Genomic DNA, 13,823 nt, shown 5'->3' with positions numbered 1-13,823 from the left:
CACACACACTTTAAGGCATGCCTGGATAGTAGTCCCTTCAGTCTGTCACCGTAAACATTTAGGAAATGTATGCATATTTCATTACATGCACTTAAATGTTTATGTAGGTTTGTGTATATGTACACACATTCATACATGTATGCGTGTGCTTATTAGGAGGGTATTTAAGTGCTGAAATTAACGCAGGTCTATTGATATTTTCATTTTAAATCTGATTTACGGTATCTTAAAATTCATTGTTAGAGCCCTTATCTCAAATAAAAATTAGGAGATAAACTTTAAATAAAATAAAACGTTAAAATAAAGCAATGTTCTTCAGACTAAGAGCGGCCGTATAAAAGTCACAGCTAACCCTATAAATAAAAATCCATCTTCAAAGCTAGCCGCCAATTCCTTCCACTTCAAGCGGACGACCGCAAACCAAACACCCGGCTCGCCCGTCTGCTCAAGGGCAGGAGAAATTGAGCGTGAATACAATGGAACTGCCGGAAGTTTGGCAAAAGCCAGAGCGGAAATGAACGAAGAACCCGGAAAAGCGGCAAGCCCGCTCACGGAAACACTTTAAACTATAGAGTACATCATAGAGTTGAAGTCGGAAGAACTCTGGTTCACGTGCGTGAAGGGAGAAAAATGTCAGTTTCTTTGCTGAGGAAGGGTTTAGAGTTGCTGGAGGCACCAACAGGTAATGAAAAAATTGGAATAAGAAACTTCTCGGTTCGTTTTGGCTTTGATTTAATTACGGTCGGAATTATTTGCATGCTTATGCAGTAGTCCCGCTGTGTTCAATTGAGTTAAATTACAGATATGCAGAAGACGGTAACCTTAGCGTGTTTTTTTGTCTCTCCCCCCCCCCTTTTTTTTTGTTAAGCTAGTGTCCGCCTCCCGGCCCAGAAAAGCAGCGACCACCACCCGGTCCAAGAAACAGTTGCCAATAAGGAAGAAAAAAAAGATTTTCTCAGGATGCAAAAGAGAGACAACTACAGTTAAAGGCAAAGTCACTAAGTCAGTTTTAGGTGAGAGCTGGTCCATGGGAAGTGGGGGAATTGGGGAGTGGGAGCTCTCTCCTGGGAATCCACTTTATTTTCATAGCATCCCTATCAGTTCTTGGTATGTATTTAACTCGTATTGTTTCCCTAATTCAGTTATATTTAATACGCAGAATAACAGTTTTATGACATTGGATGTGAAACTTATCAACTTCAGTCCATGATGGGAAAAAGTATTCCCTATGAAAGTTCAAGCTATACTAACCAATTGATTCTAAAAGGCTGCAGCATTTTTTTGTAGCGATGATACAATATGATGCTTGGGTTCTTCAGTCACAAAACGTTTTGAGACAAGCTGGAACTTGTTAAAAGCTCTGTGAATTTCATATATAAATTTTGGCAGCTATTAGAGATATACATGAATATTTGCAAGCTATACTTCATTTCTTGGTATCTGTTTTATTTTTTGATTACATAGTAGACTTAACAACCTGAACTACGTATTACATAGCCATTAAAATAATTGTAGTATTGCATAGCTTTCTACTGTCATCAGTTCCCAGTCCTCTAGGCATATCAGCTTAGTATATTAAAGAGTTTCTGAAGGCTTCCTCTGAAGAACAAACTAAAATTGTTCACATTGCTGAAGAATTTTGGTCTGTGGATGGAAAACAAACTTTTCATTTTGCCTTACAAATAGTAGTAGCTGGTACATCAAAAAGAACCACCTTACTCTCTTTATGTCAAGAGATTGTGTCAGGAGATGGTGGCCCGACCCTTACATTCACCTACTCCAGAAGAGCCTCTGGAGAACTCCACCAGCGGTTGTGGGGAAAAGTGCAAGGATGAGGCCATGCACATAGGTGCCCTAGCAGCAGCCTTGCAGACCCTGCACTGGCTCAGATTCCCTTCATTCATCTTGGTCCCACCCCTGAGGAGAGGGCATTGAGGGGAAGTTCAGGGTCAGTCCACCCCCAGACAATCCTTTATTTGGATGACCCTGGGAAGGAGAAGGGCCAGGTGACTCTCAAAAGGCTAGTGAAGAGGAAGATGGCTTGAGAGAGGAATGGGGTGGGATAGAAGCCCTCCTGTCTGTATTCTGAGGTCTATCTGGGGCTGAGCCTGATAAGGGAACACTGGAAGGTGCTGAAGCCCCAGACTCTGCCCCCGCTGAAGGGGAGTCTTACACTTAACTTACCACCTTTAACTGTATGATCCAACTATAGCACTAAACAATCATAATATATGGCTCATAGGATGCACGTGGCCCACGAATACATGTGATGTGGACTGCAGCCCCCATAGCAATCGCTGCTGGTTCAGCAGACATCACTGGATTGTGGTGACAGTGGATAGGGAGAGAAGAAAGAAGGATGGAGAAGTAAGTGGAAAAACAATATGTCGCCCGATGAAGTGATGCCACGAGAGACAGGTAGCAACCTCACCCTACCCTGCTCTACACTCCCCAGTCATCCTTTCCAGCCTGTAGCAGACATATGCTCCACTCTCCCTGGCCAGGCTTACCTCAACCTCTTTGCACCTCCCAAGTAAGAAGAGGAAGAAACAACTTCCCCCAAGAGAAGAGAATGAACACAGCAGCAATAGTTCTGAGGAAAGGAGTCCTGCTGCCAGGGATGGTCAGGGCCTGGCTTATACCAAGGAAGGGACTAGGTTTTATGGCATTGGAAGAAGCAACAGCTCTGCAAGGATTCTGAGTATGAATGCTCTGCTGGGAAGTGGAGAGAGAGAGAGAGAGCATGGTGTCCACCTCTTTGTGGCCCTGCTTCCCTGATGAACATATTATCACCCTGTGTTACTAAAAACAATATTTTAGTGTTGCCAAGTCTGCAGCATTACTTACCCCAAGATTCATGGGGCTGGGCCAAATAATGTAACATTTTTCTGTAGTTTAACCCTCTTATTCCTAATAATTGTCAATTTTGGCCCGTGAAACTTTTCAAATCATGCTCCTTTGATATAGCATGTGAGGAGTAACAATGTATTTCTCTTTCTAGGCTTTAAGTGGTAGCAATCATATCATTTTATTTTTAAATATATATATATACAAGTCGAAAATAGAATACAATAATAAGTCTTGTTCACATAGGCACAAACTCGACATGTTTAAAAAACAAGGCATCTTAATACTTATCTCAGTATACAAGAATGTCATATAGAAGAGTCCAGCTGGATCAGACCAGTGGTGCCTCTAGTCCAGCCTCATGTAGTGGACAGTCAGTTGCCCTGGAGGAACAACAAGCAGGGCACGGAGGCCAAAACCTTCCCCTGATGCTGCCTCCTAATTTTCAGAGGTTTATTGCCTCTGAACATGGAGGTTCCCTTTAGTCACTATGGGAAGTAGCCCCTGATGGACCTCTCCTCCGTGAATCGGTCTAATCCCCTTTTAAAGCCATCTGTGCTCGTGGCCATCACTACATCCACTGGCAGTGAATTCCAGAATTTAATTTCTCATTGAGTAAAGAAGTACTTCCCCAGCCTGAATCTGTTGCCCATGAAGTTCACTGCGTGCTCCCAAGTTCTAGTATTATGGGGAAGAGATGAAACTTCTCCTTATCCACTTTATTCTCCTTATCCACTTTATTCACATATATTTTCACATATTTTCACATTCTGAACAGAATGGCTTTGTATGTAAGGAATTATAGTGTACCAGTATGATTTTTCAAGTTTATCTTGATAATTGCAGAGGAGTGTTTTTTTTTTAAAGTATGCATGAAATGTCTGATGTGGAGGGGGGAGGGAAAGGTCAGACTTTACAACAAGTAATGTTGCATTCCAGCTAGGCAGAATGTTCCCAAACCCGCCTTGCTGTGTATTTTATCCTCTCTGCAAACTGGCTTACAATTATTTCTTCATCTTTCCCCAGAGGAGTATCAGAAACGCCAGGCTCAGGCTGTTGACCATTTTCAGAAGAACATGCAGTACATGATGAATAGTCAATTTACTGCAGACAGTGCCATCACTCAGAAGGTGGGCTACCTTCTCTGATCAGTATGCTATAGACTTCCTTTCTAGTTTTGATTTCCCGTCCTTGTCATGTCATGCCTATCCACAACTTCCTCCCTTCAAGACCTTTGTTCCCCCTACCTACATTTAAGTATTTTAGGCCAGTTTTCTCCTTGGAGGGACCTAAGCTGCTTACAAAAAGAAGATATTCTAAATTATAAAAAACAGTATATGAATAAAACCAAAAGCTGACCTGGTCTGGTCCGGTCCATGAAGCTGAATATTGCAAGTCCCAGGCTAAAAACCTTTTGGCTCACTTACAGAAAAATGCAGGAAAAATTCAGCTAGGATGGGTCTAGCTGCTGCTAGTTTAGTGTGGCAAAACCAGCAGGATTTTCCTCATTACCTGCATCTGCCAGGAATACCCCTGGCCCTGCTCAGGGTTAAATATCAACAAGCTGTGAAACCTAACTAAACCAGAAGTCAAAATGTTGTATCATATGAATTGTTCAATAAGGATCTTAACAATACAAACAAATTTAAGTACATATGTATACACTCATTTACAAAGCTTTTTAAGTATCTAACAAAGTTTTCTATGCATTAAGCAAAGCATTTCAATAGCAGAACAGGTAGGTTGCGTTAATCTCCATTCTGCTCAAAATACTATGCAACAGTGGATAATCTGGTGCATTGTCCTCGTTTCCAGAAATCTTTCTCAGAGTAGTCACAATTCAACAGGATTTCCACATAATCAGAAATATCACATCCTCATCACCTCAGGCAAAAGGCTTGTGAAATTACCCGTCATAGTTGCAGTTAAAACCATATTCTCTGAAAAGGAGCCAAGGACCAATTAGGATTTTTTCAAATATAGCAGGACAGTTCATAATATTTTGTAAATGACTTATGAGTGGACTATATTTGCACTGTCACTATACAGATTAAAAATTTTCTCCCGCTATATTAAGATTCAGTTGATTGTGGAATACTTTTTACAGAGACTTGTTCAGTGTCTTGACTGTGTATGTAATTGTGCAATATATTTTTGAATGTATTAAATGCACAAGTCTTTAATGCTCTGAAATACTTTCTTTGGATACACAAGATTTAGTTATTCTGTTAACAACACTCTTAGAGGCTTGTGTAGTATTTTGAGCAGATTGGAGATTAACACAACCTCCCTGTTATGCTATTGAAATGCTTTGCTTAATGCATAGAGAACTTTGTTAGATATTTTAAAAGCTTCGTAAATGAGTATATACATATGTACTTAAATTTGTTTGTACTGTTATTGTTCTTATTGAACAATTCATATGATACAACATTTTGACTTCTGGTTTAGTCAGGTTTCACAGCTTGTTGTTTTTTGTTCACCTTTGTTCCATGATACTCTCTTTTGTGTAGGTAGGGTTAAATATCAGCAAAAAGACGAGGAAAGTCAGCCTGGAGGAGTCAAAGCTGTTGCTAGCCTGCTGTAGCAAGCCAGTAGGATCATCTTTATTTTCTCCCCTGCTTGCACAAATGCACCCAGAAAAAGCACTGGATGTGTTCAAAAACTAGACAAGTTCTATATCTACAGTTACAAAAAAAAGGGGGGGGGCGGGAGAAGTTTGGGGATGCTTCCCTGTTTATTGCAAGTGGCCTTCTGTTCCCACTGTAGCATAATGTATTTGCCTGGTAACATCTAGACTAGACTACTGCAACGCCATCTACATGGTGCTGCCTTTGAAGAGTGTCCAGGAGCTGCAATTAGTACAGAATGCTGTGGCCAAGATGCTGATTGTAGTGAGTCATAAGGAACCATATCACTCTGGTCATGTTTCATCTATATTGGCTCCCAGTTTGCCTCCATGCCCAATTCAATGTGCTGGTGTTGGCTTTTAAAGCTGTATACCTCTGGGTACACCTTAAGGACCACCTGCTCCCATATGAACCTACCTGACCACTAGAGTCATATTTAGGGACCTCAAATGGTGTCCCTACCATTTAAGGCTAGATGAGTTGCAACATGAGAAAGGGCCTTTCTGGTCTAGGCACCAAAATTCCCTTCCCAGGGTGATTTATCTGCCCCCCTCTGTCATTGTCTTCCCCCAGCAATGAAGACTTTTCTCTTTTGTTTAGTGTTCCCTCGCTGACTCTGTTTCCCATTTATGTGTTTTGTGTGGCTGTTATTTGTGTATGTGCATGCCCACATTCTAAAGTTATTGTAATGTTTTTGACTATTCCCGGTCTTGGAGACCATACGTTGAGTGGAAAGGTGGCATTAAAATGTTTTAAATAAATAATAATTGATGTATACCACTTCACTCTCTGCTATTCATGCTAAAACATTTCAAATTTTAAACAGTTGGTATATTTAGACCAAAGTATTTAATGCCAGTTTGGAGTTGGTAACCCATCCAGATGTACACTCTCAAAAGTCCCTAAAGGTGTACTGGCACTGGAATGTTAATCTGACATTTTGATGCAAGTTTCTTTAAAAATGTCACAGTTTTCTTTCGTGTTGGGCCACTATGCTGGTCCTTTGGTTCCAAACTGAAATGTAGGTTGATATTATAGGACTTAGGAGAATCTGTTCAAGTATAGGCAAGAACTGAAACTATTAGCACAGAGCTAGAATCTACTCTGTACCAATAAAATCGTACTACGATAACTCAAACTTTACAGCCTAATTATATAAACAAAGTAGAAATGCTGGGTAGAATGTCTGCAAGTCATTAAGAGGAGTCCCCAAACCCAGGAGCTGGTAAATCTGTCATGCAATTAGAGGGAGGAGGGGAAGATTTGGGGGAGAAGATCTTCGCGAGGGCAGGTAAGGAGTAAGTCAAGAGATAAATTAAGGCCAATTGGAAAAGGCAGCCCTAGCAGATGTCAGCTCCAGAATGGAGTGACAAGACTGCAAAGAAGTGTTCATGGCCATTGAGAAAAGCAGGAAAATGCTGGGGCAAAGGAGATGGCATGCTTGTATGCTTGCACAGAATATGCGTGGGCATTCATTGCCTTGTATGCATTTTTCTGACTGACACTGTTAAATGTCACTTGGTCCTCCACTGTGCACACATCTCGGAACTTGCTCAACAGAAATCCTATCAGTTTTTTTATAAAGCCACAAAGCCTTTTTAAAAATCCAGCTACAATTCAATTTCTTTATCACGTTGGTATGTGACAACATAGTCTAGATTTGCAGAACTTACTCTGACTGCAACAGCTGACTCTCAGCTGCTTTTTTTTTAAGCAGTGAGTTCTTCCTGCTTGTCATCATTCTGTGATCAAATGTTTCTTTGGTCTGGAAGAAACTGGATTGATAAGCCATAACTGTTTATGCTTCACTAGCAAAGAATATAACTAACTTCCGTTTGTATTTTCTGAAGGTTCTGGCCCAAAATAGAGGCAGGAAATCTAGAGATATCCCACAGGAGGAAGCAACGAAGAAGCCTGAGGGCACAGTCTTCACTGAGGAAGATTTTCAGAAATTTGAGAAGGAATATTTTGCAGGAGCTGGAGCAGGCAGCCCAAACTAACTTGTGTCTCATTGCTATAGAGAGATGGTCAAAGATCAGCGTGCCTTGTTTCCATAACAGGTTTGGAAGCCACATTTCCTTCAGCATCTCTCCTTGTGACTTGATTAGTCCTGGTGTCATATTCTGTTCTTGTGCTAGAGACCTGATCACCCAGAAAACCTGTTTACGGCTGTAACAATGCTTCTTCCTCTGTGTGAAAGAGTTCCTGACTTTAACCAGATGAAGTCGCTTTTTCCACCATTTACAGGCCGATGGTGGTAACAGTGCAGTTCTATGCAGAGTTACTCCAGTTCCATTGCAATCCGTGGGCTTAGACTGTAACAACTCTGCATAGGATTGCTGCACATTTCTGTAGGGAAGAGAGAGGTGAATTGAACTGAAAACTAAAATGAACTGAACTTTATGGTACTAGAACATAATTGATGTGGGGACTGGTGTTCGTTTGTATCTACTTGTTGAAATTGTCATCCTTTTTAAAATATGCCAAACACTAGCTACTTGAGGAAATAGGAATACTGTCTTTTATAAAACCATTAGGGAAATCCATGTGTGTGATTTTTTAAAAAAATGTTGTACACTCTCCCTCCAAATTATCTTATTGCTAAAAGCTGTGTTATCTGGCATTTTTTATCAAGACAACTCAGTCAATTGGCATCTGTTATGGCTAGTAATATGTCTGGGGGCAGAGGGAGGAAAAGCTGCTGCCTAAGCGGCTCATTGCTACCAGCATACTCTCTTTCTCGGCACTGAAGCTCCCAGCAAGGGCAGGTGACAAGCCACTGCTTGCAGTAATACAACAAGAGCCAAAAGGGAAGCCCCCGGGGCAAGGAAGCATACAACAAAAACCGGAGGACGCCACAGCAATGAACAATAATTATATAATAATTTATAATAAAGTGCAAAAGTGCAATAGTGTATAAACAAGGTACAAAAATTCTGGTGATATAATAAATACAATACAGCGGTCTGTCGCCGAAGTAAATTATTTACAACCATACAATGATGGGCTCAACTGGAGGTGGAGAGTGCAGTAAAGGAAGGGTTGGAGAGAACCAGTCCATATGTTCATAAATGGAGTAAAAAGGACCACGCTAGCCGACGGGCTAAAGCTTCCATTTACAATTCCCGTTTCGGATCTTCTTCTTCCAGGGCTAGTCTCTAAGGGTTATTAAATATAATATAATAATAATAATCACAAATGAACCGAGTTCCTGCATATACCACCCGACTATAAACGTATAATCAAGTGAATACTCACTATCCGTAACCAACTCTCCTCACACCCCCGCCAGTGCAGAGCAAAAATTAAATCGACAGATGCAGATACTCCACGACACGCCCCACTATTTATACTAACTCCCTTGGGTTACAGAGTCTTACAGAATTAAAGGGCTCGTGCTACTCTGGACTGAAGGTATACAACGATACAGTGAAGACAAAGATAGACACACACAAAACTGGAAAAACAAATATTTTTGGCAATTATTTCTTAGCCAAGAAAGCAGGAATAGTCAATGGAGAGGTTCAAACCCCCTGGGCTCATACTCTGGAGGGCGAAAATCCATTTACTCTCCGATCGTAAAAGTTTAGTGGTGCAACCAGCATCCAGCACCTCCAATACCGAGACAGACAACTCCCTGGGGTCATTATGGCAAGATATAAAATGTTCGACCAAAGGAGCTTCCCTAACTTGATTTTTAATCCTAGACAGATGCTCCTGTATCCGGACACGTAACTGCCGTGTGGTGCTGCCAACATAATTGAGGCGGCACCCGCATTGAATAATATATACCACGTTGGGAGATTTACACGTGGAAAATTTAATCGGGAAGGTTCTCCTGGGTGTTATTAAACTCGATAGGTCCACCATCAAATTACAAACGGAACAGTCACCACATGGAAAATGTCCAGAGGGAAGAGAACGACCGGGAGCAGATCTACTGAATTCCGATCTAACTAGAATGTCTTTAAGGCTTCTAGTTCTCCTAAGACCCGCTAGAGGATATTGCTCACAGCCTGGGATCCCGCTCACCAAATGCCAGTGTTTCCTAATAATTTTATTTATGGCCCCTGTCATGGAAGTATATTCCAGGGACCATTTAATTCTGGAGTCTCGCTGGCGGGGTCTAGGCTGTAGGAGCGCCTCACGTGGGGTGGACGCCGCTCTCCTGATAGCTGGTCGTCTAACCTCCTCTGGGTAGCCTCTCAAGGCAAAACAAACATCCATTGCCCGGCTATGCTGTTTGAAATCAAAATAATTGGTGGAATTCCGTCTGACTCTTAAAAATTGGCCAATGGGGATGTTACTTTTCAAACGTCTAGGGTGGAAGGAGTCATAATGTAAATATGAATTCCTGTCCGTTGGTTTTACATAAGGACGCACACCCAGCGAACCAGGTGTACGTTTGTAAATGGTGACATCTAGGTAATTAATACAACTTGTACTCCCAACCCAGGAAAACTCTATGTCCGGGTCAAGAGTATTAAGCCAATGACCAAATTCTTCCGCGGGGGTAGGGGAATCAAGAATGGCTATGACGTCATCAATGTATCGTTTGTAGAAAACAATAAACTTCTTAAAGGGATTAGACTCTGAAAAAACATGTTGCTGTTCCAAACGTGACATATAAAGATTGGCAATGCTGGGGGCCGCAGCACACCCCATTGCCACACCTTTGACCTGATAATAATAGGTATGGTCGAATCTGAAATAATTTTTTTCTAGAATAATATCCAGGAGGCTAAGCAAAAATGGGGTGGAGGGACTCTGTAAAGTCCGTGACAAAAGTGCAGTTTCTACCACGGCTCTAGCCCCCTCGTGCGGTATAGATGTATACAGAGACCTGACATCGAAGGTCATCAAATATGCTGTCTCAGGTACCTTCAAGGGTTCTAAAAGGGATATAAGGGACGTGGTGTCCTTGAGATAAGCCGCAGTCTCGATTACCAGGGGCTGGAGAAAAAAATCAATATACATATAGAGGCTCTAAAACCGAGTTAGAGCCCGAAATTATTGGTCTGCCGGGCGGCGGGCACCCCGGTTTATGTACTTTTGGTAAAATATAGAAAACCGGGGTACGGGGTTGTTTATTAATTAAAGCCTCATAGGTTTTCTGATCAATCTCGTTAGAAAGTAACCCTTCTTCCAACACAATCCTAATGATCCGTTGAATGTGCACTAAGGGGTTACTGGGGATCCGTTGGTAATCAGTATGAATGCTAAGCTGGCGTTCAACCTCCTGCACATAATGGACAGTATCCTGAACTACTACGCCACCCCCCTTATCGGCAGCCTTGATTATAATGCCATCATCATCCCTCAGGGACTGTAGGGCAAGCCATTCCTGTTTGGTCAGGTTGTGGGTACAATGAATTTTATTATGTTCCATACGGCCAATGTCCCTAAGGACGACCTGTTCAAAAGAATCGATTAATGGATCCGAAATGGACGGACAAAAAGTAGATCTAACCCTAATCCCTGTAGTTGGTGCCGGGGCCCCAGCATTATCAAAGATCCTTCTAAGTTTGATAAGTCTAATCAATTTGAAGAAATCTACACGTGTATGAAAAGCATTATAGCGTGGTGCTGGAACAAAGCCTAGCCCCTTGTTAAGAACAGTTTTCTCAACGCCCGTCAAAGCTCTCGATGACAGGTTGAATATCAAGTCCGGGTTCTGTTGTTCCTTTTGAACCGGGACGAAGGTTTCCCTAAAAAATGACCCCCCGGCTGACGAGGAATCTCGCGGTTCCTGAGTGTCCTGATACTAGTACCTTCATCTCCGGAGGTGTCTGTCTCGGATGGTTCAGTGGTCTCGTATTCAGACCCCTGTTGTAAACTACTAGCCCAGGTCACCCTCTTGCGGGGTTTCACAGTAATATCATCCCTCCACTGATAAATACGCCCAGTGGTGTAGTCCTTCCTATCCCTTTCAAATTTCTTAAGTTTAATTGCTTTCAGCTGTTCTTTGCTGTCAGCAATACACTGATCCAATTCAGCTTTCTTGCGATTGAACTCATCAAGAGTAACCTTGGTTTTTAAATCGTCTTCCAGCTTTGCTATGTCTAGCTTTATTTTTTCCAATTCAACATTAGAAGTTTGAATCAGAAGTAACATGGCTAAGTCTAACCCCCACCCTGGCAAATGAGAGGGAATGCCCTCCACTCACTCCTTCTAATCTGCTTCCGCGCTTCATGCTGAAGCTCTTGGCTAGGGCAAGCAACAAGCTGCATGTTTGCAGACACTGTGGCTTACAATGACGGAGGCTGCAAACCCATGGCCCTTCAGGATACCATGGAGCATAGCAGGACAGGTGGCAGCAGCCTAGCCAGACAAAGAGAAGCAATGAGTGTGGCTCACTGAGAAAGGCATACCCACCCACCCATCTTCAGCCTAAAGGAGAGATCCAGGAAAGGGGGGGGAGGAGGAGGACCCAGGTGCTTTTGCCAACCCTCTTCCCTCTCTGTGCAGCTGCACATAAATAGTGAGCAGTGCATTGTCAACAAGCAAAGGAGAGAAAAGAAAGTGTGTTGTATTGGCAATAACTCAGAAACTGGACATAACTAGGTGCCTGGAAAGAGGAGAAAACGGGGGCCAAATGATGCATGAGTTTGGTATTGGGTCATCAACTGTCTATACTAAGGTGCAGAAAGTAGATCTGATGAGATTCACACTCGGTTCTGAGACAAGCAAAGCGAATGAGAAACCTGTACTTTGCAGAAACCAAAAATGGAGCAATTAAGTGTATTCTGTGAATGTTTTCTCTTAAAGCATTCTGAGGGAGCTCTTGTTCCTGGCCCAGTGTTGATAAAAAAGGCCAAAGACCTTTATCACCAGATGGGAATGACTGAGACCTGCATTGTTTTTTTTGGTGGCTGGTTGGCATGCTTTAAGGCGTGACATGGTATCAGACGAGGAAGAGGAACAATCTACTCATCATGGGACTGCAGGAAAATATTATGTATTTTTTAATCAGTTGATTGCAGAGTATGGCATAACCCCAGGCACATCTACAATGTTGATGAAATGGGACTCTTGGCTTTGCTTGCTGACTTCAGCCCTTGCTGATGCAGGTGATGTTCATAAACATGGATTCAGGAAGAACAAGGACCACATCCCTATACTTATCTGTGCAAACGCTGCTGGCACTCAGCAAGATCAAGTTTCTAGTGGTCTCAAAAAGTTCAAGCAGCCAAGAGCATTCAAAGGTGATGTATAACTACCTGTAGAATGCAGGCACAGCTAAATGGGAGAATGGACAAGTAAATATATTCATATATTTATTCTCATTGTTAAAGACCATGTGAAGGAACTTGGAGTGCCAGAAGACACAAATGTGTGCCTGCTTTTGGGTAGCTGTTGAGCTCATCCTTCTGAAGTAGAGTTTGGGCCTGGCAATATTTTCAGTCATCCTGCCTACAAATGTCCCCTTGCTGTTTCCATGTAAATATCAGGGAATTATTGAAAATTTAAAAGACATCTACAGAATGGGTTTTATCAGGAAACTGCTGGTAAAATTCAAGAGTTTCAGTTACTGTACACAATCAAGGATGCAGTCTTCAATGCAGCATGGCCCTGGCCTGTTGGTAAGCCTGCAACTTTAAATTGAACATGGAGATAACTGGAGAGAAGTGATGTTCTTCTGATGAAGAAAAATGTGAAGGCTTCAAGATTAAACCAAAAAGGAGAGCACTAATGGAGATATTTGCTCTCTTTCAAAATGGCAACCCTACAAACCCAAATCACTGCACTGAACAATAACAAAGCTGAAGAACAGGTGAATATCAATCAATATCTAAATGTCACAAAACATTAGCAGACAGTAAAATTATAGGAAAAGCTGTGTTGATGAAATAAGAGTCAGAAGACAACCATAGTGAAGAGACCGGAGTATCTTGGGCTACAGCTGCACAGTGTCTGCGGACTTTCTTGAAATTTTTGAGCAGCAATCTTTTTCTGCTCAGGTGATTAAGCCGCTGCACATTATCCACAATACTTTTCTCAGGAAAAGGCAACTGTCTTAGAGGCAGGCAGAGACCCAAAAGATGCTTCAAAAACATTTCTGATCCAGCATCTTCAACTTTGACAGCTTAAATTACTGGTATTTTTAAAAAAGTTAAAGCTAAGCCTGTTCTTGCATTTGCTTTTCATAAATGCTTTTGATGCATATACTGTTCCTATACTATTTTGTCTTTTAATTACCTTGTTTTCTATTAAAGTACAGAATTTCAGGTATTGCAGTCATAGGGCTAATTTCCCGGGCTTGCAGTTTCATTGCCTGTAGATACCAGATAAATTTGCATATTTGAGATGTATAGAACTGTGAACTGTTTAAATATTTTTCTAATT

At 41.8% G+C, this 13,823-nt stretch overlaps 1 protein-coding gene across 1 annotated transcript; it reads left to right on the top strand.

Annotated features, from left to right (window-relative positions):
• The first annotated feature begins 587 nt into the window (after positions 1-587).
• On the top strand, positions 588-8,444 carry RPS19BP1 (ribosomal protein S19 binding protein 1). Its single transcript, XM_054988956.1, has 4 exons — positions 588-682; positions 873-1,013; positions 3,874-3,977; positions 7,328-8,444. The coding sequence occupies exons 1-4, from the start codon at positions 631-633 to the stop codon at positions 7,475-7,477; spliced, it is 447 nt and encodes a 148-aa protein (XP_054844931.1). The 5' UTR covers positions 588-630; the 3' UTR covers positions 7,478-8,444.
• Positions 8,445-13,823: the final 5,379 nt, after the last annotated feature.

The sequence above is a fragment of the Eublepharis macularius genome, chromosome 9, assembly GCF_028583425.1.
Source record: "Eublepharis macularius isolate TG4126 chromosome 9, MPM_Emac_v1.0, whole genome shotgun sequence".
Taxonomy (NCBI): domain Eukaryota; kingdom Metazoa; phylum Chordata; class Lepidosauria; order Squamata; family Eublepharidae; genus Eublepharis; species Eublepharis macularius.
Note: the sequence above shows the minus strand (reverse complement) of the source record. Positions and strands in the feature narration are given on the sequence as shown.